Below are 24,340 nucleotides of genomic sequence, written 5' to 3'. Positions count from 1 at the left end.
GGCAGATGGCTTCATTTCCAGCCCAATGAGTGCACACTGGGCTCTCTGGGCAGGATGAGACATTCAGCACTGCCTATGTGCACATACTGAATCTTCAAATGCATCTCTGGGTTTTCCTCCCCAGAAAAAGAATTACAAATTGGGCACTAAGACATCCAACATTTATCAAGTAACATTTACCACATAAAGTTGCCTGTGCCTGCCTTGAAGCCCACCCACAATTTCATTTTCAGTTAGCAGCTCCTCGAAAGGCAGTAATGAAAGCAGTTGCTAAAGAGCATTCAGATGTCACTGAAAGACTGCAAACCCAAACTGTAAATAGCACATTGTGAGTTGCCTGTCACCACCATCAACTCCCACAGGAATCTCGCAACACGTGGCTATCACAACCGTCTGCTCAGTCACCCACCCACTCCCACCTCCCACTCATTACCTGTCATGTACAGACTTGTGTGGGTATGGGATTGCTGTGAGAAGAGATTAGAATGCAGAACACACAGAGGCTTATTTCATGTTCTGTAGTTAACTAAGATCTGGCCACAGGCAAATAACATTGTATCATCAGAAGAGCAAAAAAGGTAAAATTAAACTAACACAGAAACGCAGTTTTAAATAAAGAAAGGAAGTTCTGTCTACCCTCATCAACTATCAAAAGTGTAGTGGCTAAATCATGTAAAGAGGAAAACATGTCGCCTTGCCCTTCAATCACCACTACTGTAGGAATTTACGGTGAAGAGTTGAGAATCATTTCAGTCACATTGTTCTTATTCCTATGACAACATATGGGATTTAAATGGCTGTTCGTAGAGTTCCACACACACACGCACATAACAAATTCTCACTTTGGGATTTAGTGAATGTCACTGTTTTCTAGAACAATTTCTATAGGTCTCAGAATCGCTCGAGTTACTGCCCATTGTTTTACTTGCAGTTCCTTATCCAATTCAGCCACTTTCTCTCTGTAGGCTTTATTTTATGAGGTGGTAGTCAATATGCTGTCCTTTTTTAGTCAATTTTTACTAAATTTTAATTAAAAATTATATATGTCAATTGGGATAAAATTTCATTAGTGGCCACATCACTCCAAATTTCTCTCTCACCGAAGTCAAGTGATGTTTGTGCTCACTCTTACCAACATTCAGAGCTGATGGAATATATCCCAGACAATAATGTAAGGAGTCAGGAGACATATGATCAAAAATTCTAGAACTCAAAAAATCAACTGTCATTGCTTCCAAATGCCTAAGTTAAAAAAAACAAAACCTTCATATAACCTGCTATTATATTTGTCCCAGGTTTCCCAATAACAAACAAATGCCTCTAATATAACAGACAACTAATTCTGAACAGAGACAAGCCTGAACTGGGGGCTCCTTAATAACCAGATATTAAAAACTGGCATCTTATCTTTATTTCATGTCAATCAAGATTCCAAGAGTGATTATAAACCAATCTTTTCCCCCTCCCAACCTTTCCTTATATGTTTTTATTCTTATTTCTATAGTTTGGGCAAAGGGAAAAAAGTAGCATGCAACTTATCATCAGGAGGAAAAATAAAGAATTTTAATATCTCAGTTTGTAACCTTCACATGACTACACAATCTTTAAAAAGCAAATGAAATCCCAATTAACAGACTAACTTGAAATTCTGAAGTATAAAGTAAAAATGATTTAACTGGGGGCCGGCCCAATGATGCAGTGGTTAAGTTCATATGTTCTGCTTGGGCGGCCCGGGGTTCATGGGTTCGGATCCTAGGTGCTGGCCTACGCACCACCTGTCAAGCCATGCTGTGGCAGGCATCCCACACATGAAGTAGAGGAAGACAGGCATGGATGCTAGCTCAGGGCCAGTCTTCCTCAGCAAAAAAGAGGAAACTTGGCAGCAGAGGTTAGCTCAGGGCTAATCTTCCTCAAAAAAAAAAAAGATTTAACTGCAGCTCACATTTCCTGATACTAGCTCAAATTACCTTCAGTCACTTAGCCATTATAACAAATGTATTTACGAAAGAGCACATAGCAATGTTCATATGTCTTTTCATTACTAAAGTATAATCCTTAATTATATTAGTGTTTCAAATGCTCTGATTTCCAGAAACCTGTAGGCTCTAGAGTCAAGCTGGATAAATACCTGTGTGATTTCAGCCTGGATTTCCACCCAAAACTAATTAGCAGGTCTTCAGAAATGTGACTTGAACTGGATCTCTTTAATCAAAGTATTCCATTATAAACTCTCTTTTGCAAGTCAATTTCTACTAGTAACAAATGTCACAGAGAAATTCTCAGACAATCTGAGTCAGTTCCAATAAAATAAAAGATCCACCTCTGGGAGTAAACTCTCCATCAGGATGGGTGGAAACATAGTTGGTGGCTTAGTTACCTAGGTCCTTCTCTATCAACATAACCACTTACTCCAAGTGAGGCCAACATGCAATGCCAATACAAAAGCAGACATAACCATCATGCACAGCTCAGCAATAGCTCTAATTTTAAAGACTTTGCACTGGGATCAATGCCTCTTCTTCCTGGAAATCAGTATACATTTTTAGTATCCACAATTTACAACTTTTCTATCTACCACGTCAGCTACAAATCCTCTACCAAGTTTGATTCCATCATACTTTCCGTTCCTTACAAGCGATACCTATCCAGATCAACTTGTATCAAGATTTTTCAACCACATAAGGCATTCCCACATAAGCCATTCTCACCAACAAGGTTAGAGTCTACCTGCTGGGTTCCTGACATATTCCCAAGTTCCTTTATTTTCCTCTCTAAAAAGGTACCCTATGGCTAGAAGCAATTTCAATACATTGCCTCTTTCTCTGGGAAATTCTGCCCTTAGCTGAATGGGTTTTTTTGGTATCTAAATACAGTTGGGAGGGAGACTCTGGGATGTATTTTGATGATCTGTCCTGGTGTCTGTTAGTTACAAGAGTTCACATAACAAAAATTACCCTAGTTCACTGAAGCCTATTTCCCCTGGTTCAGTTCATACCGGAGAGAGAAAGCATGGACTAATGGACTAAATGGAGATAGATCCATTCAGAGCCAAATCTGAGAGTTCTCTGAACTCTTATCAACTTTTCCTCATTGCTTTTCTATTTTTAAACTCCTTTGCTTTCTCGATGTTTTAAACTACAAAGTACCAAAATTTTAAAGCATTCCCTATGATCTAGAAGTTAGACATACTGAAAGTAAACTAAACTCAAGGCCCTAGGAAGAGTTAAGTTTTCCCAAAATGCTTCTGAGGAAGTTCTAACTTGGCTAGAAGGTTTGGCAACATCTGACTTCATTCTGTTCTTCAGTGATTTTATTGAGACTTAAGTCTCCCAATCAGAGAATAAAGCTCCTTATGGCAAAGACCTGTGCAAACCTGTTTTGATTTTCCCACTCCCAAGCCTAAGTGGGGGGAAAAAACCCTACCATATCCTTAAGAGTCGGAGCTAAAACTTTTTTATATAGTGTCTGAGTGCCCACATCATGGGAAAATAGTTTAGTGTAGGACAAATATAAGCCTAGAGGGGTCAGAAAGACATGCACTCTTTTGTCTAAGAGTCATTTATAACTGTTCATTCATTTTTTTAAAACCCCTTTGGAAATTAAAGAGTGTTCAAATTTGCCATAATAAAATGCAACAATTTTACAAGACAGTTGCCAGCTCAGCATCTTCTAAATCAGTATGTATTTATACTTGAAAATATAATCCAACAAGTAAGTTCTATTGGAGTGGTTACGTGCCAGCAAAAACGCTTTCTTTTAACAGTATGGAAAAACATCACAAGAACTGAGGTTTTATAATCAGGCAAGAGAAGGAAGGAGTGATTTGGTTTTAGAACTACACATTTCTCTTATACAAGTATATAATTGCACTCTCACAGTAAAAAGATTAGTTGCCTTCAACAGATTCTCAGGGAAAAAAATCCTATTATTTCCTCTCCACTAAGGAGTAACGTCTTTCCATAATTACAGGAAAGCTATGCATTAAGTTGCCTGCTCAGGAAGTCCCATTTCCTAATAAGATGCAAACCTCACACACTCTCACCAAGTCAAAAGTAAAGACTAAATTCTCGCCTCCTACTGGCCTCTTTCATCTGTAGTTCTTCTAATTATAACTCTCTCAATAAGAGGCACTAAATAACAATCCATTAATTTAGAAATTCTCCTCAAGGCCCACTCTCATCTGAAGGTTCCCTCCCAGCTAACAGGGTCAGATTCAATTACTTTATCTGATAAGAGGCAAAGGCAGAAAAAAAGTGATTGTGATGTGTACAGGCATCTAGCATGATAGAAGAGCAATCTCCAATATTCTCAGCATAAGTTTTTGAACATCTACCGTGGCCATTAAACATTTGTGAGTCACCTTTTATCACTGATCACACAACAGACAGCACCTGTCTGGGCTGACACACAACTAGCCATGCCTTTGCCTCCCGCTAGGAATGCATCTCACTCATCTCCTGTAAATGTCTTTGCAGAACCAATCAGGTACAGACTCCAAAACTAAATTACCTTCAGACCTACTATGGTCTTCTTTTAGCAGTAGGGACCTCAACATCATTATATATCTCTGTTATTCATAAATTTAAAGAATCATGGAACTCAGAGGGAGGAGCCTGAGACGTCTTCGAGCCAAAACCTCTCATTTTACAGATGGGCAACAAAAGACAGTGATTTCTTCAAGGTTTCATACTAGCAGGTGTGATTCGAGGAATACTACAAATGAAAAATATTAAAGCTTTATCTCAATTATCAACTTCTGCTTCCCTTCCTGCTAGAAAAATAACACTTGATTTGGGTAATATATTTTGGCATCAACATTGAAGATAAGAAAACGCCAAAGATATGACTCATTCTTTCCTTCTCCAAGATTCATAAAGAGTGAGTCAAAACAATTGCTTTTCAAATATTTTACCTAAAACAAGGATAGCTTTGATTTCAAATGCCATTAGTACCAGAAGGTTGACCATTAGGACCAAAAGCTACTCAAATTCAAGACATACCACTCCCAGCCTTCTTTTATGATCATAAACTCTTTCATCAGCGGACAAAGTAAAAAGAAGGATTTTGAGGATAGAAAATAGAAAAGTCAGATCAGGTCTGGGAGAGAGAGTCAAGGATAAGGGAGCACAGCTTAGTGTAGGCTCAGAATTAAATTAGTTTCTTGCCTGAAAGGGTAAGAAGCCTTGCTCCTACCCCAATGGGAGGGAGGGCCTGGGGGAGAGATGGTGGTTACACTGCAGTCTCTCTCCACTGAGAATAATTACTTTTCTCACATATCTCACATGAAGAGGCACAAGCTGGCAGTCACAAATACCAGAGGAACATCAAGAACCTAGCCTGTCCCCCCTCACTCTACTATCTGTCCAAAAAATATTTTTTTAAAAAGATCTTCATCCAAATGTGGTTGCTTTCAAACTTTCGAGCTCTTTCTCTGCTCTCTGAACTTGGTAGTTTATTCTGTTTCTCTTTATGTCTTAATAAGTCATTTGTATGACCAAAATCATTCTCTCTGACCATATTACTCACACAGCTTTAAAAAATACTTGTAGACCCCCCTGCATCCTATGATCTGGAGTTGTCTTTCTCTTCGTGCTCAATCTTTATCTCAAACAAGGGAAGCAGAACATACAGGGAAAACAGAGCAAGCCAGAGGCACCTGGGTCTAAACCCTGCCTCTGTCCCTCAGGAGTAAGTGGCCCGAGACAAGTCACTTTATTTCTTTGAGCCCCATTTTCCCCATCTGTAAAGTAACATAATATTACCTATTAACCAGGCTGTTGTGAGAATTACAGATTATACTACACAAACTCCCTCACTGAATGACTGTAATGTGGTACATATTAGATAAATCTTAATAATTACTGTTATAATTCTAATCTGGCATTTCACTTCAGGATACATATGTACCTTCAGAAAAACTGCTCTGTGTGTCAGGTTTGGGGACAATTCCCTGAGATCCTTCTGAGTTCTTGTGAAATTCATCACTGTAGATGTTTTCTCAGCCGTATATCCTTCATTACCCATCAGGCTGAACTCTGACACCAAACCACCCGCTAGATCTTATTGAGGTTTTTGGTCTTCTCAATCTTTTAACTAAAAATCATCACCAAAAATACTTCTGATGCTTTATAAGAATGATTCCCAAACCGGCCTGACCATTACCAAATAGGAAATTTCTAAGACTACAAATTTCTGGGGCCCGCCCTGTGGCCGAGTGGTTAAGTTCCCGCGCTCCGCTTCAGCAGCCCAGGGTTTCACTGGTTCGGATCCTGGGTGCAGACATAGCACCGCTCATCAGGCCATGCTGAGGTGGTGTCCCACATGCCACAACTAGAAGGATCCACAACTAAAATATACAACTATGTACTGGGGGGATTTGGGGAAAAATGCAGAAAAAGAAAATATATATATATATAAGACTACAAATTTCTGTGCCTTGCTCTCTAGAGATTCTGATTTATTAGGTCGTGGGGAGGGGCCAGGAATTTGTATTTAATCAGGATCATGATATGATTCTAATTATCTGTGAGGTTTTGGAACCACTGTTTTGTATGATTCCAGATCTTCCCTCTCTGCAGAGAAAAATCTGCAAACTAGAAATTACCTGTTCAGCTTCTAATTAGCAGCACCTGCTCTGTGAACCACACTCCCTTCCTCTGCTTCCTTCAAGGATAGTCAATACCACCCAGTGGTCCCACCAAAAACAAACAAAACACACCCAGGACACAGGTAACTCAGCAAGCACGAAAGCCTCTGGATTTGTGCAGAAAAATTGCTATAAACAGCTTTGTTTCTCATTATTAATATATCTCATGTGGGGATTTCCACAGGCAGAAAGGCTCCCAAAATGCCAAGAGCTATATTTTCTTGTGGATCATTGAAACCTAATTATTAACAAACCAGTAAGCCCCACTACCAGATTTTCATACAATCAGCAGATCACAAAGACAGTCTTGAATTATGGGCTATGGGGAACAACTAAAGAACCAAAAGGCAAATTCATTTCTTCACCACTGCTCTCCCACATGCCACAATATTTGAGCTTCCTTGGAAAATATAAATCTTACGCAAGGCACTGCTTGCACACAGATCACCATTTTTAGCACCTCAGAACCTTAGGATGTACACTGTATGTGATCAAATCTGCCTGTTCCATTTGTCTTAATTATGAGAATCTTTCCCCTACAAGCCAGTCTACCTTGACTATCATCAAGACTTCAGTCAGTCTGCCCTAATCACAAGTAGCACCAGCATTGAGCCTTGTTCCGCAGAGCACACCTGACTAAAATGGTACCGTGCTGGAGTTTCAAATCATAGTAAAAACACAAAGCTTGGTTAGGTATACTCTGTGAGAAGCAAGCACACAGCTCTGCGGGACAGCCCTCCAGCATCCCACCAACGATCGCTTCTCCACCTGTTAGGAAGAGCCACAGAGGAACAGGCACCGGAGAAAGGGATCCTGCAGCCATAGCAGAGAACACAGCCAAGCTCCCTCACCTGTCGGAGACCCTTCGGCATCTTCTTCCTCTTCCCAAGGTGCTGGCAGAGGTTGCGGTCATTTTCCCGGTCTGAACTGTAGTGGTGCGGGTGGCTGAGTCTGCTCTTCTTGGAGTGAAAGGACAAACCGTTGGTAAGTGCTTCTCGTTTCTTCTTGGTCAGAGGGGTCTGGTGTTTCTCCACACGTTCCTGAGGCTTAAGTGCTACATCTTTCTGTAGAAAAAAAGAGAAGGAAAGGGAAATGGTGGTTACATAGGTATCTAGGGTCACACCCAAAATATACGCTAAATGGGGTTACTAGAAGGGGAGGAGGGGAAGGCAGGAAAGTGGGATACAAGAATACCTAAAACTAAGAAACAGGGCTCTCAATTTTTCTGAATTCCTAATGCCACCACAAATATGTCCTTTCTATCCCTGTTGGGTAGAAAACTCAACAAAACACAAAGCATCTGTCCTTTAAAAGTGATTTCTCTGATGCCTGGGATAGTGGCTTTCCATTTGACTCTGAGCTGGGTCCAGCACACAATATTCCCCGACGAGGCTAAACACAGTCACTTCCCAAGACGGTGTATCAATTATGTTTCGGAAAAAGAGTGCTAAGTGCATGCACAATTCAGAAAAAGCAGCACAAGACTGAACATCCAGGACGTGAGCCAACAAGAATGAAACTGTCGATTCATATGATTAAAATGTTTGCTTCATGCATTATATTCTTACCACAAGTTCCTCTGAGCATCCTTAATTCCCAACTTCTTTGAAAAATCTAAGAACAATATTATCACCAAGATCAACAGCAACTTTTCATTTATTCCTGTGTGTGTTTGGGGGTGGGGAGAAGGGTAGGAGAAAAGTAGTGGATATTCTGGAATAGGGAACAGCATCGGCAGAAACTACAGGCGAGCATTTCAGTCCACATAACAGAGTTGAGTTCTGTGCCTGTAGACAGCTCAGGACATACTGAGATACCAGAAGACCTGGGTTTGAGCCCTGACACTGACGGTATTCATTACGAGACTGGGGGTAAGTCACTGCCACCCTAGCCCATGTGCAAAATGGGCTCAGACATGACCTGATGCAGTAAGTATGAATGCCCTGTACATCCTGAGAAATGCTGTACACATTAAGCACTAAAATTAAAATGAACTGGCACTCAATCATCTGTAAATGAGAGGCTATGATACACTTTACACTGAAAATGCTCCTTCATGGAGCCTCACCCTCACACAATCTCCTAGTTTCTGTGGTCCTAAATGCACAATTAAAAGTAAAACAGAACCAAACCAAAAATTTCCCTTTACTTATTTCTCCTTCTCAAAATACCACTCTCTCTGTCCTCTCCTTCATAGCCAATATCCCAGCACTCCCATTTGACCCACACGGTGCTCCTTGATGTCTTTCCCCAAATAAGCCATGGCCATTAGTTTGGGACCCTGGATCTTTACATCTGCTTTGTCTTTGCCCCCAAAGCCCTCTTTTCCACATCCCTCCCTTTCCTTTCTAGTTCAAGGACTCTTAGCAGTGCTGTCGACTCAGGGAGACCTTTCTGTAATGTAAAGCACAGTTCTCAGGCCCTCACTCCTTCAACAAATATTTTTTGTGCACACAGTATATGCCAAGTACAAACTCAGCACTGTCCTATAGGTGCTAGGAAAACAATCATGTGGGAAAAAATCCCCACCTCACGGAGCTTAGAATTTAGGGGACAATTACTAATCAAATCACACAAATACATGATTGCCAACTTAAATAACTGCTCTTAAAGGAAAGGTAAAGGGTGCTAAAACTGGAGGAAATGGTCCAACCAGAGGAGGGCATTGTGGCTGAGGAGAGGACTGCCATTTGACCTAGATCTGAAAGTCTGAACAGACAAAACAGCTTGTGCAAAGGCCCTGAGGCAGCTGGTAGCATGACCTTTTGAAAGAATGAGGATAGGTAGTAAGTATCATTCATCTCAGTAACCCCAGGGTTTCACATACAGAGACAGGCAAATAGTAAGTGGTCAGTATATGCCTGCTAGATAAATAAATAAATGAGACAACTAGTTGAAGTATCCAAATCTATAAACCACAATAGTGATCTAATGATATCCCAAGCTGCCTCTAACACAGAGTGAATGAAGCAAGCTAGAAAGGCTGACAGAAGCAGGAAACCAATGAATCTAGCAGGCGCTGCTGGCACACCAGAAGGATCACAGCAAAGAGCAAGAAGCTCCAGAAAAGGGGAAAGGCCTTATCCTTGGAGCCAGAAGATATCAAAGATAACAATCTGATAAGGCAAATGAGTGGCTTCTGGTCTAACTCCTAGCTGCTATCCCTGAAGATGACTTACCCTCCGCCAGTGTAGATGCAGCTCTCCTGAGACAAGGAGGATGTGGCGAGAAGTATTTAGGGGACAAGCTGAGATGGAAGCAAGTGGACAGGACCATTGATTCCACGGTCTCAGAACCTGGTACACTATGCCTAGTACATGGTAAATGTTCAATAAATGTCTGCTATATTTATTCCTTTGTCTGGTACCAAGACCAGAGTCAGCTGTGTCAGACATCTGCTCAGCTCACACTATTCTGTGTTGAGCCTCACATGTAAGTAAGATGGTCAGCTATCATGAAAAGACACTCAGGAATAAAGCCAATGCTAGCAGAAGCAGCCAGGTGAGTTCTATCATGGACTGCTTCTATAAAATATGATTAAATTGTACCACTTCAAAGGGTAATATATAAACTCCCCACAGGGTAAAAATAACTCCTTTCTTTGCCACAGACCCACCTATTACCCTGCATCATATGCATGTAGAGTATCAAATTAAAAAACAAATGATATTTAATAATGTATCAGCTGTGCTTTTAAAAAAATTACACCGTTCTCTTTGGAGACCAAATCTTTCTCATACTGGAGGTGCTCCAAAGAATATTGAAAATTATGTGCAATTCCATACAAATGTGAATTAATATTTATGAGAGTATGGTATAATTTTTTTCCAAATCCACTTTATTTTCATGTAGCATATTAATCAAGATATTCTCACTGCACCGCAGAATAGCTACACAGAGCAAATGGACCCCATGCCGTGACATTAGCTTGTAAGAGACCTGCCGAAGTCTTAGTAGCAGCAGTATAATCGCCTTAGCGCCAATTAATATCGAGATTTTTCAACTCTGGAGGGTGTGTTGGGGGAAGAGGAGAAGAAAGAGAGGATCAAAGTGTGTGCAAAGGTGGTTGTTTAAGAGGTAAGAAGAAATGAAGAGTCTTTAAAAAGTTTTTATTATGTAAGAGGTTTATATTTTCAAAGACTAGAGATTATCTTTATTCTTTCAAAGATGTAGTTTTATTTATAAATTACTGTACAGATGCTTTGGCACAATTCCTGAATAAACCAGGCTGCTGTTTGTTCATTCTCTCTATAAACATTTACTGACTGCTTACTATGTATTAAGTAAAATAATTATTTAACTTCTCAGTGATTGTCTTGAGGAAAAAAATGACAAACACTGTGCACTATAAGCAATGAGAATCAAAGACAAATCAATTGATCATAAACTACTTACCTTATAACATTCTAAAAAGTTGTTCACACAACTGTATGCATGTGTATGTGTGTATATATCTATCCACCGACCCACCACCAACAAACTATTAGCAATTAACTTAAGAATTTCCTTAAAGAACTTGGGCAGTCTATAAAGTACTACTACAATACAAGGAAGAAAATTGTCCGATTCATAAAATAACTTTTTAGGATCAATGAATGACGATTTTCAAAGGCCTGCTGATTCATTCGTCTACCGTGATCTAGGCTAGTGATTCCCAAAGAAAAGTAATGTCCATCAGAATGATCTGCAGTGCTTTTTGAAAATAAGATGACTAGGCCCCATACTTGGCAAGGGAAGCAAGCATTTAGCAAAGAAGCATTGGGTGGGAAGAGCGGAGGAGGGGAGAAGAACAAGGAAGAGATCTAGAAAAAATGTTTTAAGGCAACCATTTGACAATCACAGAAGCAGCAAGCAAGCCAGACAGCCAACAACAGAAGGCTGGCAGTAAGGTAAAAAGATTTAGACATATTTGCTGGCAACAGAGGGGGTAAGTGCACAAGTCATGCACAATAGATGGGCATAGGTTTTGTGAACAGTTGAAATTACGTAATTTTTAGGTCACTGGTGATGGAGGGCAGGGTCACAGCAGCACATATGCTGAGAGGCTCAGAGACCAACTAACCAAAGCAATTTCCTCCAACACCCAGCCTTGTTCAAAATAGGTGATCTTGCTCTTGACTATCTCTTCTCCCAAATTACAATCTTCCAGCAAAGGCTTCCTCTGCCACTGCAGAATTTCAAAATGAGATGGTTCAGTGTTGTGCACACTAAGGAAGAGCAACAAATTGCAAATGAAACACTGTGTAGGCTGCAGGGCTCCATTTGCTGATTATGGATGAAGTCAGAGACAATAGAAAATGAGGGCCCAATTTGGCTCCCTTGCCTGAAACAGGTTTTAGAAAGAGATTCTCCATCTGATATTTCCAAGCAAAATACTCTGAGGGCAGCCCACCACTACAAAGCATCTGTGGGATGTGTTTCTGCATGTGCACATATATGTGTGAAAGAGGGGTGCAATTTAAACAGAACCTCTTCTGTTATTTGTTCTTAGGGACTTGCAAAGAAAATAACAAAGAAGCCAAGAGAAAAATAAATAAAAAGTGCTTTGCCTGTCACCATCAAGACACTAATGACTGTGTACTGTCATTTTAGTTTGTCAAGTCCTTGGCTGGTTTATTGTATTGCCTTTGTGCTTGTTTTTGAATGGTTTTACAAATACTGATTCCATCACTTCTCTGAAGTGCAAAAGAAGTGAATGGCTTTAGAGTGATAAGAAGTGAAAAATTAAAAAAGAAACAAAACATAGCTTTTTTAAAACTTAACTCTATATGGATGTGTTCACACTGGTCCCCTCCTTCAGACTTTTGAACAGAAGGACTTATGAACAGACTTTCAGGACCTAAACTTTTTCGTAAGTAGAGAAGACTCTGTGGGAATTTACAAACAAAATAACCAATATGGCATTCAAAAAATAATCCCTCATGTTCATAGATTTTAAAAACAAAAATCAAAACACCTACTATGTGCCAGACACTTTGCCATCTGTTAGCAATATCCAAGAAGGAACCTCTGAACTCAGGCTGCTTAATAGGGGTGAGGAGGCAAATCAATGAGTATTAGACTAAAGTGGGTTAGGGAAGGAGCAACTAAGGTGTTCCCTACTTCTGTCTTTCATATTACATTAAAATTGCAGCCCTGTGATGGCATAAAGATAGAAAAACAGATTAATGCAACAGAATAGTGTCCAGAAATAGACCCACATGTATATGGACACCTGGTTTTCAGTAAAAGTGTGAAACCAATTCTGTGAAGAAATAATAATCTTTTTAACAAATATTGAAAGAGCAAGTAAATATCTACATGCAAAAAACTGAATTTTGATCCATATCTCAACGTAATTAGAAAAATTAACTCAAAATATATCATAAACCTAAATGTAAAACCTAAAACTATAAAACTTCTCCAAGAAAACTTTTGTAACCTTGGGTTAGGCAAAGATTTCTTAGATATGATACTAATAGCACAATCTATAAAACAAATTGATAAATTACACTTTGACAAAAATGAAAACTTCTGCTCTTCAAAAGACACAGTTAAAAAAATGAAGACACAGGGGCCAGCCCGGTGGCATAGTGGTTAAGTTCGCATGTTCCGCTTTGGTGGCCCAGGGTTTGCCAGTTTGGATCCTGGCAAGGACCTATGCACTGCTTATCAAGCCATGGTATCCTACATATAATGTAGAGGAAGATGGGCACAGATATTAGCTCAGGGCCAATCTTCCTCAGCAAAAAAGAGGAGGATTGGTGGCGGATGTTATCTCAGGGCTAATCTTCTTAAAAAGAAAAAGGAAAAGAAAATGAAGAGACAGGCTAGTCCCGTGGCCAAGTGGATAAAGCTCCACATGCTCCACTTCAGTAGCCTGGGTTCATGGGTACAGATCCCAGGCACAGATCCACTCCACTCATCAGCCATGCTGTGGAGGCAACACACACACAAAATAGAGGAAGACCGGCACAAACGTTAGCTCAGCGTTAATCTTCCTCAAGCAAAAAGAAAAAAAAGAGGAAGATTAGCAACAGATGTTAGCTCAGGGCAAATCTTCCTCACCAAACGAAAGAAAAAAAGAAAGAAAAGAAAAGAAAATGAAGAGTTGACAAGCCACAGAACAGAAGAAATATTTGCAAAGTGTAAATCTGATAAAAGTTTTGTATCTAGAATATTATTTAAAAATTCTCAAAACTATGTAAAAAGAAAGCAAACAACAATTTTTTAAATGGGCAAAAGACATGAATGGACATTCAACTAAAGAAGATATATGGGTGGCAAATAAACACATGAAAAGATGTTTGACATCAGTAGTCATTAGGGAAATGCAAATTAAAACCACAAAGAGATACCACTACAAACACACTACAATAGCTAAAATGAAAAACAATGACCATAATAAGGGTGAGCAAGGATGTGGTGGAATTTTCATAGACTACTGACAGGAATGCAAAATGGTACAACCACTTTAGGAAAGAGCGTGGCCAGTTAAAAGTTCTAAGTACACCTACCATATGATCCAACCATTCTACTCCTAGGTATTTCCCCCTAAAAGCACATGTCCACATAAAGGTTTGCACATGAATGTTCGTATCAGCTTTATTTGTTATAGCCTAAAACTGGAAACAACTCAAATGTACATCAACAAATGAATAGATAAACTGTGCTATAACCATTCAATGGAATATTACTCAGTAATAAAAAGGAATAACCTGTTGTTTCATGCTACATGAATAAAATCTCAAAATAATTATGCTGAGTAAAAGAAATCAGACACAAAAGAATACACTCCATATGATTTTGCTTGTATAAAACAATAATCAACAGTGACGGAAAGTAGATTAGTGGTTCCTTGGGAGGGACAGGAAGAAGAGATTATAGAGAGATATGAGGAAACTTTTAGGGTGATTGACATATTCATTGTCTTCATGTGGAGATGGTTTCATGGGTGTATACACATGTCAAAACATGAAGTTTCACACTTTTAATTTGTGCAGTTTACTGGTATGCCATACCTCAATGGAACCATTTAAAAAAATAGCAACATTTGCCATGATGCACAACTGACAATCATCATTACCGACAACCATATTACATTCAGCATCCATCAAAAGAAACTCATCTTTCAGATTCCCGAAACAAAGGGATGACCACACTGTGGAAGGACTGGCATTAACCCATAATGTGGCCATCAAGTCTCCAGTGGATACAACTCAGCTGTAAATATTAAGGTCTCAGTCAGACTGAGGAGCAGTGCCTGGTTTTCACATTATTTTCAGAGACAAGGTGGAGTTTGCCTTTTTCCTTCACCTTTAACAGTCAATTCTCAGTTATTCAGAGGTAACCTTTTGTGAAGTTTTCCAACCTTTCTTTCAAGTACCCTGGTTATTGTGTGGCCACAGCCTCACTCACACTTTAATCAAAAACCAAAGAAAGGAAACATAAATAAATTTTTACAGTTCCTAAATGTAAAAAAATTGAGGTATCTTATTAAAATATATTTCATAGGTGATGATACATATGATGTAAAGGAATCCAAATAGAGAGAGGAAAAAGGTTAAAAAAAAGAGAGATCAAGTACGGGTAAATTCAGCAGATAAAAACATCTGTCAAAGGTATGATGCCATTGTCAGAGGTGAAAAGCAAAAAAGTTAAAAACAAAAAAGGAACACGAAACCAGAAGTTGAGAAGCGCTCCTAAATTCAGTTACGGGATGAGATCACAACCATCAGCTTAAGTGAGATTCTTGTACACTCTGTGAATTGAAAACATCCCAGCAGTCTCCCATTCCCATAGATAATTGAGAGTTGGCTGCCGTTAGACCTTAACACGCTCAAAGTGGATGAGTCCCTGGCAACCAGATGCCACTGCTTAAAACAGTTTAGGCTCTTAGCCCTGAAGGATTCCTAAAATTGGATTACAGTCCCTCCAGATAATGTGAAAAATACAACATGACGAAAAGGAAACCTTAAAAAAAATTAACTCCTCCATAACAGCAACATTCTGAAAGCTGAGCACAGCATGACTGAGGCAGAAAATCTCATCAGCAAGGGCTTAAGGGCAATAATGTACCCAAAGGCCAAGTCCAAAAAGGGGAAGGAACCACACAACAAGGCATAAGGGAAGCCAGAGGAGAAAGTGGGCCCCATGCAATTCTCAGGCCTTTCAGAGGGCGGGAGCCTGGTTTGCTACCTCAAGAGAGGAAAGCAGGGGCCAGCTGCCCCATGGTCAAGTGGTTAAGTTCTCGCGCTCCGCTTCGGTAGCCCAGGGTTTCACTGGTTCAGATCCTGGGGGCAGACATGGTACTGCTCATCAGGCCACACTGAGGCAGCATTTCACATGCCACAACTAGAAGGACCCACAACTAAAAATACACAACTATGTACCGGGGGGCTTTGGGGAGAAAAAGGAAAAATAAAATCTGTAAAAAAGAAACAAAAAGAGGAAAGCAGAGCACACAAATTTCTACTGCTTTTTCATACACAAATCTTAACTAAGGTCATACACACATTTGACAGGATGTGTAATTCTAATGACATCCGTTTTAATTAGCCATTATTCATTTTTTTCACCAGGCATTCCATACAAAAGATGGGAAAAGAGTTAATTAATGTACATATTACACTGTAGAAAAATAATTAGTAATCGAGCCTTCTTGGTCATAGGTTTAGCTCCACAGGGATGGTAGGTCTGACTTCTTCATCATCCCTGAATTCTTAGCAGAGAACACAGTATGAGGCACACAATAAGCTGTTTTAGAACAAATGAACTAGAGAAATGAGGATGCCATGAATGTTTTTCTCACTCTAGAGGTTATTCCACCATGCTATGAATCGAACTACTCCATCTCTCTCTCAAATTTCCACCCAAAAACCTTAACAAACTTATCTAATTATACCCCCTCTCTTATTACATTACTATCCCCTTATATACCAAAGAGGGGGTGAACAGATGCCTCAAGAGATAACATAAATCACCTTATTAAGCCCAAGAGAAAATAAAACAACAAAGGGGATTGATTGGGAAAATTTCAGGTCTTGCCCTGTCTTTGTGGTTTGTCATCAAGGCCAAATTACCATTTACTAGATCTCAATACCTCCCTAGTCACACAAAAATCAAGAGTAGTTGATACTATCATCCAGATATTCCAGATAAGGATCCCGACTGGCCAGTGAAAACCTCTTCATATCCAGATATTCGATCCAGATTAGTAATAAAGCACAGACTTTGCTTTTCGTCCCTTAAAATGTTGCAACTTCTCTTCCCCAGGTACCCACATACTACATCTTAATTTTAAATGACCAATGTCTCTAGAAGTATTTAGCTTATTATTAGCTTGCTGAAACTGTTGTAGTTACTGTAAGTGGTATGTGTTGAATGGTTATTTCCCTGTCCTGGAAGAGTTCTGGACGAGAGGCAGGTATTCCAGCTTTCATTTGGGAATGGGAGCCTTCTCTGGGCTTGCACTACCATTATAAAGGGAAAATGAGAGAAGATGATGCATGCAACAGGAATCCAATCTGTAATATGGATATCTGGCCCTAAGTGAACCTTCAGTATACTTAAGGAAAGATGCAGTGCATCCATTCATTTCACTTTTCTAACAGAGTGAAGAGAAAATCACAGGAGAAACAAAAAGCAAAATAAAGACTGGGATTCTGACCCATAAAGAGTCCTCCACTCCTCTCTGCCATGCTATACCAGTTCTAAGCCTCACTCATTCCCTTAAACTTTCCCAGAAGAGAGAAAAAAATTTCTGATGTGATTACAGAACCTCACAAAGGGGGGCAAAAGGGAAGACCACTAACAGGTCCTTCTAGCTCTGGCTCTTAAGTCAAATCAGCATCAATAGGTAGTAGAGAACAGCTTGATATTTGACTTTAGTTAGGGCGCGCTGTGCTGTCATAGAAGCAGAAGTAGTGCCTGGAAATGAGGAACCACTTCTTAGGCAAACAAAACCACACACACACACACACACAAATACACACACACATACAAAGGCGGCACATTCTGTCCACTCAACAAACAAGAAAAAAATTTATGAAAGGTAATTTAATGTTAGGACTATTCAGTGGCAGGAAAAGCAACTCCTGGCAAAATTCGCATTATGAAGCTCTGAATATAAACACAGTTTTATACAGCATATTGGGAAAGGTATGTGGATGAGAGAGAGTCCCTTTACAGCTCAAGTTTTTCAAGTGGTTCAGACAGGTTTCTAGAGAACTATGAAATAATTATTACTTAAGTAATAATTCAGCTTTCTCTCAACTTCCCATTGGAGATGAGTAGGTATTCCTTCATTTACAGAGCAATGATGTGGAGAAAAAACATGCAATGTACATGTGCACATACACCTCAAACTTTATGAACAATTGTTACACGCTTTCTCAAACTAATTCTAACTGGCTTCTCAAGGACAGAGACCAATTTATTCAATAGCTATAAATTTAGGGTGCTCCATGGGATGATCTCTTAGGTTCCCTCAACCTCTCTAATGTTATTATCCTAGAAGGCTATTTTTATTTAGCACATAAAAAATGCTCAGCAAATGTAGTTTAGAGTTCATTGATCCAGTATAAATTTTTCTTCCAGATCCTATTTTCCAGACCTTTAAATGTCCCTGTGAGATTTCTCTTATATACAAGCACCCTTCAAGTTTTTTGTCTCACTTGGGTTTTTTTGTTTTTTTTTTGAGGACGACTGGCCCTGAGCTAACATCCATGCCCATCTTCCTCTACTTTATATGTGGGATGCCTGCCACAGCATGGCTAGACAAGTAGTGTGTACGTCTGCACCCGGGATCCAAATCTGCAAACCCTGGGCTGCCAAAGCGGGATGTGCGAACTTAACCGCTGCACCATTAGGCCAGCACCTGTCCCACTTAGTTTTGATTTGAGTACTAGACACGATTTACTGAAGGATCATTTCTGAATATAAAACAGGGTCTACTTTATTTTATTATTTCATAACCTATATTTGCTATATTTGCATAGCAACTTAGAGTTGAGAGTTTTTAAGACCTTTTCAAATCACCATCTCATTTGATTTCCTAATAATCCTATACAGCAGGCACCATCATTTTCATTTTGTAAATGGGGAAACTGAGGCTTGGTAAACAAATGACTTCCCAAAGCCAATCAGCATTTGGCAACATACCAGGAGTCCCTTGGCTCTAATCTTATTTCATTCCCTAACATCAGGTCATTATAGCCTTATTTGCAAACATTAGGATTATAACCTTTCATTTGAAGAAAATTTTAAATTATCGTTTAGTATTGTCTCATTGTAAAATCCTACTCACTTCCATTTCCCCCCAAAAGCATAATTAGGGAAAGGCTATGCCTCTGATGTCAAATACAGGAACTCTTTATGAAGGATTCAAATTGGCAATAAAAATCTACACAGAAATAAAAGCTTTGGCTTTTCTCTGAAGCTGAAAATCTTCACCATTTTATTTCAGGAGAGAAAAAGGGCAGAGAATGACACCTTTCTGATCTTAGAAAAATAAGAAACTATACAAACACTCCAGATCCTGAATTCCACATGTTCTGCCTATGTGGCTCAATAAATATTAACGGATAATGACAGCAGCTATAAATACCCACAGGTGAAAAAAAGTAGAAATTCCTGTTTAGTACAAACTGCAAATGGTCTATCACTAACTGAGATACATAGATGGGTTCCACAGGAATTTTCCCAAGTTTTGGCACTTGTTCACACAGCTCCAGCCTATTGCTCTGCACACTCCCTTCTTCTCTTTCCTGTCACCTGGTCTTCTATTTCAGGTTTTATCCAGAAGGATTTTCTTTCCTCTAGCATCATATGGGTAAAAATAAAATGAACTATCCTGCAGGTTTACACAGAACATAGAAAAGTGCTTAAGATGTACCCACTGACCTGAGACACATACCAAATAAACTCCTCAAGCTATTTCTACAGTGAGAAAAGAGACTGACCTTTCCATTGGCTACCACATTGATCTGAGAGATGAAAGGCAGTATCGGTTTGCAAAAGGGAATTGGATGCTAATTCTGAGGTAATTATATCATGCAAAGATGTCCAGATTTTTACCCAGTTTCTTGAACAAGCCATAGGCTTGTCTCTATATCAAAGCTTCCTATAGATAGATTTAGTGATGTTTAGGTACTTATTGGGTCTATCAGATTTGATAATGGAATCAATTTCTCCCTTTAGAAGCTCTGGGTTAATGGCAAAGTTTATTAAACTGCAGGCAGTCATTCAGAAAAGATCAATAGACACATGATTACAGAGTAACCAGAGGATTAAACATGAGATTTATCACAAAATTAAACTGAATTAAATGTTCTCTGATAGCACTTGAAATGCTGTCAATACTTTTAACTCATAATCTATGCTTTCTGTGTTTACCTAATAGGCAATAGGGATGTCTGATTTGAGAAAATGACTGCTATATAAAAACATAAGCCACAGAGATTTGCTGAAATCATTGGGAGTTCCTTGTGAAAATGTTCTCCCATTTTTAAGAAGCAGAATTTATTTATAAGAGCTGTCCACAGTTAACTCAGCAGAGTTTTGAGTTCTCAAGTACATACCCTACCTATTCTGCCCATCCTAACACATATCTATACATCCTCAGGGGCATATATCTCAGGAACTGTGTCTGCAAGTTACATACTTTAAACAATTTCCTCCTCTTGTGTGAGACTGACCCGTGATCCCATGAGAAAAGGGGCTGGAAAATGTCATGTGGATGTGGGAAAATCAACCCTTCCTCATCCCAGGAGGATTTATTGATGCCACCACAAGCTCAGGAAATTACATCCATAAAGGTGAGATCCCCACCACAGCCTATGAAAGGTACCCACTGGCTAAACAAATTGGCAACAGCATATACACTTGTAACCAGTAGAGGAGTCGATATACATGATGGCTATTAAAACTGACATCAATACCATACTGAGAGAGAACAGTTCTGCAAGACCTGAAATGATAAATACCAGGTCTGCTATGTAAGGTTAGGAGGGAATGTGCATGAGCAGATGGGCTGGAAGGGAAATCAGTTATGGGGGCAAAGGTTGAACCTGCGGTTTAAACTATACCTTGGATGGCATCATGTTTGAGGGAAACTTTGTTTTCCCTTGTCCAGTTGCTATATATTGCCAGTAGAGTTCAGCCCACAAATGGCATCAGCCTGCCCTGATGAGCAGCAGGCTCTGGTGATTTCAACAATAATCCAATATGGCAACTGTTTTGTAAGAGGAGGAAGAGCTGGGTTGGAAACAAGATGCTGAGGCTCATACCACCCTGCAATCCTATCAGCCCCTCATCAGCACACTGATTCACACGAGAGCAACCGCTTTTCTTTTCAGCAATTATCCAACCTTAAAACACCATCTGGTGCTATGGATAGTCCCAAATATTTCTCAACTCCTCAAGGAAGAAAAGAATGCCATCCTGCCTGCTGAAGAAAGGGCTCTATACCCCACCCTAAAAGCTGAGGCTGCTCTGAAGGACACAAAGCCAAAGCTTTTTACATTCAGACTCCTTTATTGATAGAGATCCTATCAGTTTCTTAGATTATTTCCCACAATAAAAACTTCATTCCAAGAAAACTACAGCACTTCATTGCTGTCCATACTCTTTATTCACTTCCCATTTCCTCCTTTCTGTCTTTGCTCAATCTAGTCCTGACACAAGCAGATGCTCTGGTGGCAATTAGATCTGGGTTTGAGGACTGGCACTGTCACTCTGTGGCTTTGTGACCCTGAGCAAATCTCTCAGCCTGTTTAAGCCTCCATTTCTACTCCTGGAATACAAGGTTGGAGTTATGAGGTTTAATGAAATCTGTGGAAAGTGCCTGGGATATTCCCTAGCATAAAGTAAACAATAAACAAATGATAAGTGAGGAATTCCTCTTTCTGACTAATACAATCATGTTCTTAGTCATTACAAAGGGAAACTGTTAGTCATTATAAAAGGTTATATTTGGCACTGGAGGATTAATGGTAGGATGTGTTCTTCATATATCCTCAAGATTGTGTTTACTGAGCACCTTTCACTGTACCAAGTGATGTACTGTACATTGTATTTATAACACCTCTTTTAATTACCACAACACCCTGCAGAGCCTCGGTTTTCTCATTTCTACAAAATCGGGGCTAATTATGTTACGTAACTTACCAAGTGGCTATTAGGATTAAATAACCTAATACAATTTCTGGAATATACTAAAGTTAGTTATTTTATTATGAATTAACTTGATGGAAGTCACATAGCTTGAAGACAGCGCCAGGACTCAATGTAAATCGGCGTGGCTCTAGAGCTCATGCTGTCATAACACATGGGTGGAACTGAAGCCTGGGATGTGGTCTGAGCACTTCCCGGGACTTACACTGTCATTTGGGACTCAATCTTTCCATACTTCTCTATTCCTTTTGTATTTTTTTTTAAATAAGCACACCACTTGGTCTATTTAACCTGTAAAATAATGCAAGGAAAGTACAATTTGCTCTTTGGAATAATAACACCACACAAATTACATCATTTTTTCCCCTAAATCTGCCTTCTGTACTTGATGAGAAGTACAAACAAGAGAAAGTTGCCTAGAAAAGAAATGCAGTTCTCATCACCACATGGAATTGAAAGATAGAAAGTGTGACACATGGGGCTGGCCCGGTGGCGCGGTGGTTAAGTTCACACATTCCACTTCTCAGCGGCCCGGGGTTCACCAGTTGGGATCCCAGGTGCGGACATGGCACCGCATGGCACGCCATGGTGTGGTAGGCATCCCACATATAAAGTAGAGGAAGATGGGCATGGATGTTAGCTCAGGGCCAGCCTTCCTCAGAAAAAAAGAGGAGGATTGGCTGTAGTTAGCTCAGGGCTAATCTTCCTCAAAAAAAAAAGAAAAGAAAAGAAAGTCTGGCACTGGAAGACATATATCCAAAGTTAAAAAGACCACCATGTAAACCATTCCAAGAGATGGGCAAAAAGAAGGCCTGGAAAACCATTTGCCACTGATTCCATCATAAATCTCTTTCAACTGCTTTACCCCTGCTGGTTTTCCAAATGCGACATCTGTCTATTTCCAAAAAGAAAATAAATGTATACAAAATAGTTACTAGATGCAGTTTACATGAAAAGATTACCTAACAAGGCTTCCTGCGGGAGCCTAACCTTGAAAGAAATGGGTTTCTTGGACTGTGTTAGGGAATCCCTCAATGTATCATCCAAAACCTTCCTGCACAAAGCTTAATGGAACAGGGGAGATGGAAAAAGGGAGGAGGGGAAAAACAGCTCTCCTTCCCAGCTGAGCACTGACACATACAGTACCGTTTGGGAGGCAACTTTATGTGCTCTTAGTAGTAGATTAATGAATGTAATTACCTAGCATTGTGGCTGTGAATGCTGCAAAAACTATAATTTATAGAGTGCTGTAAAGTTCTAATGTGTTTTTATGTCCATAAGCTGCTTAACCATAATCTAATGCATTTGTACAAGAACAGCCTAAGTGGCTCTCAGCTGAACAGTGAACACAAGTGTCTGAACCTCAGCAATTCTACTTGTACGTCTTTATAACCCAACCCCATGTGGTAAGCATCTGAGGGAAACAGCTGCTGAATTATACAAATAATTCTAGAGACAGTGACAAGGCTCTCTGCCTTTCTCACCATGAGAAGAGTTTCTGGCTGACACAGGGCTGCAGGCCTTAATTAAATGTTGGAGTGGTACTGCACACGTTTGGTGGTTACTTTTGCTTTTACTACCATTCTCCCCACCCTCCCCTCCAGCCTATCTACCCTCATCCCTGGCTCCTGGAGGTGGGCGGGGGTGGGAAAAGGAGAAGAGAAGAGCACAGGGGAAAAATTACCTTTTTATCTGAAAATATCCTACCTGACTTCCATGTTGGAAAAAGACTTATCATTTCCAATTTTTCCTCTTCTGTCATTATATTTTCAAGGAAAGGAAGGTATAGCTCAACAATCCTTTGACATCTAAAGCAAATTATCCTTTGAAATTGCCTTATTCAGGGGTTTGAAGCATCTCGTATGATTCTCTGGAAAGACGATGATGATGATGAAGATGAGAGTGGTGGCAGCTGATTCTTATTAAGAGTTTACTACATGCCAGTGTTACATGCCCACCACAATCCTGTGAGCACGCACTGGCAACAATCCATTTTCAGATGAAGAGACTCAGGGCCATGATTGGTAAGCGGCCAGGCAGGTGTTTCAGTTCAGCTTTTCCATTCAGAGCCTGTACTAAACTCACTAGGAAAGTTACTTAACACTTTCCTTGTCTGTAACATAGGGATAATGATAGTATTTACTTCATAGGAGTGTTGTGAGAGTTCAGTAAGTTAATACCTATAAATCGCTTAGAATAGGGTCAGGATCTAAGCAATGCTTAGTCCACACTGGCCATCATTACAATTACTACTGTAGGAACAGATGGAATATGAATATACTGGCAAGAGAGGAAGACACTGTAAGCGACACCAAAACCCTCTTAAATTTTCTAGAGGCAAACATTCAGTCTTAAATGTCTGAAACCGGGAGTTAGAGAGATTTATCCTGGAACACAACAGTACCAAATAACAGAAAAAGCAGCAGCATCAAAGTGCAACAGAACAAGTCCCACTCTACTTCGCAAAGCAAATGTTGAGTGAATAGCACTCCCAGAGGGAATATCCCAAATGGCTCTCAGGTGTACGGGTAAAAAGAGCCA

General features: G+C 39.8%; 1 protein-coding gene across 6 annotated transcripts in view; it reads right to left on the bottom strand.

Annotated features, from left to right (window-relative positions):
- Positions 1-24,340, bottom strand: part of AUTS2 (activator of transcription and developmental regulator AUTS2) — a 1,153,944-nt gene that overhangs the window by 853,874 nt on the left and 275,730 nt on the right. For all 6 annotated transcript variants that reach the window (XM_070566472.1, XM_070566469.1, XM_070566474.1 and 3 more), the window contains exon 2: positions 7,498-7,710. In XM_070566472.1, coding sequence (XP_070422573.1) covers positions 7,498-7,710 — 213 coding nt within the window. The remainder of the gene's footprint in view (positions 1-7,497; positions 7,711-24,340) is intronic.

Source organism: Equus przewalskii, chromosome 12 (genome assembly GCF_037783145.1).
Source record: "Equus przewalskii isolate Varuska chromosome 12, EquPr2, whole genome shotgun sequence".
NCBI classification, from domain to species: domain Eukaryota; kingdom Metazoa; phylum Chordata; class Mammalia; order Perissodactyla; family Equidae; genus Equus; species Equus przewalskii.
This window is presented reverse-complemented; position numbering and strand designations above follow the sequence as displayed.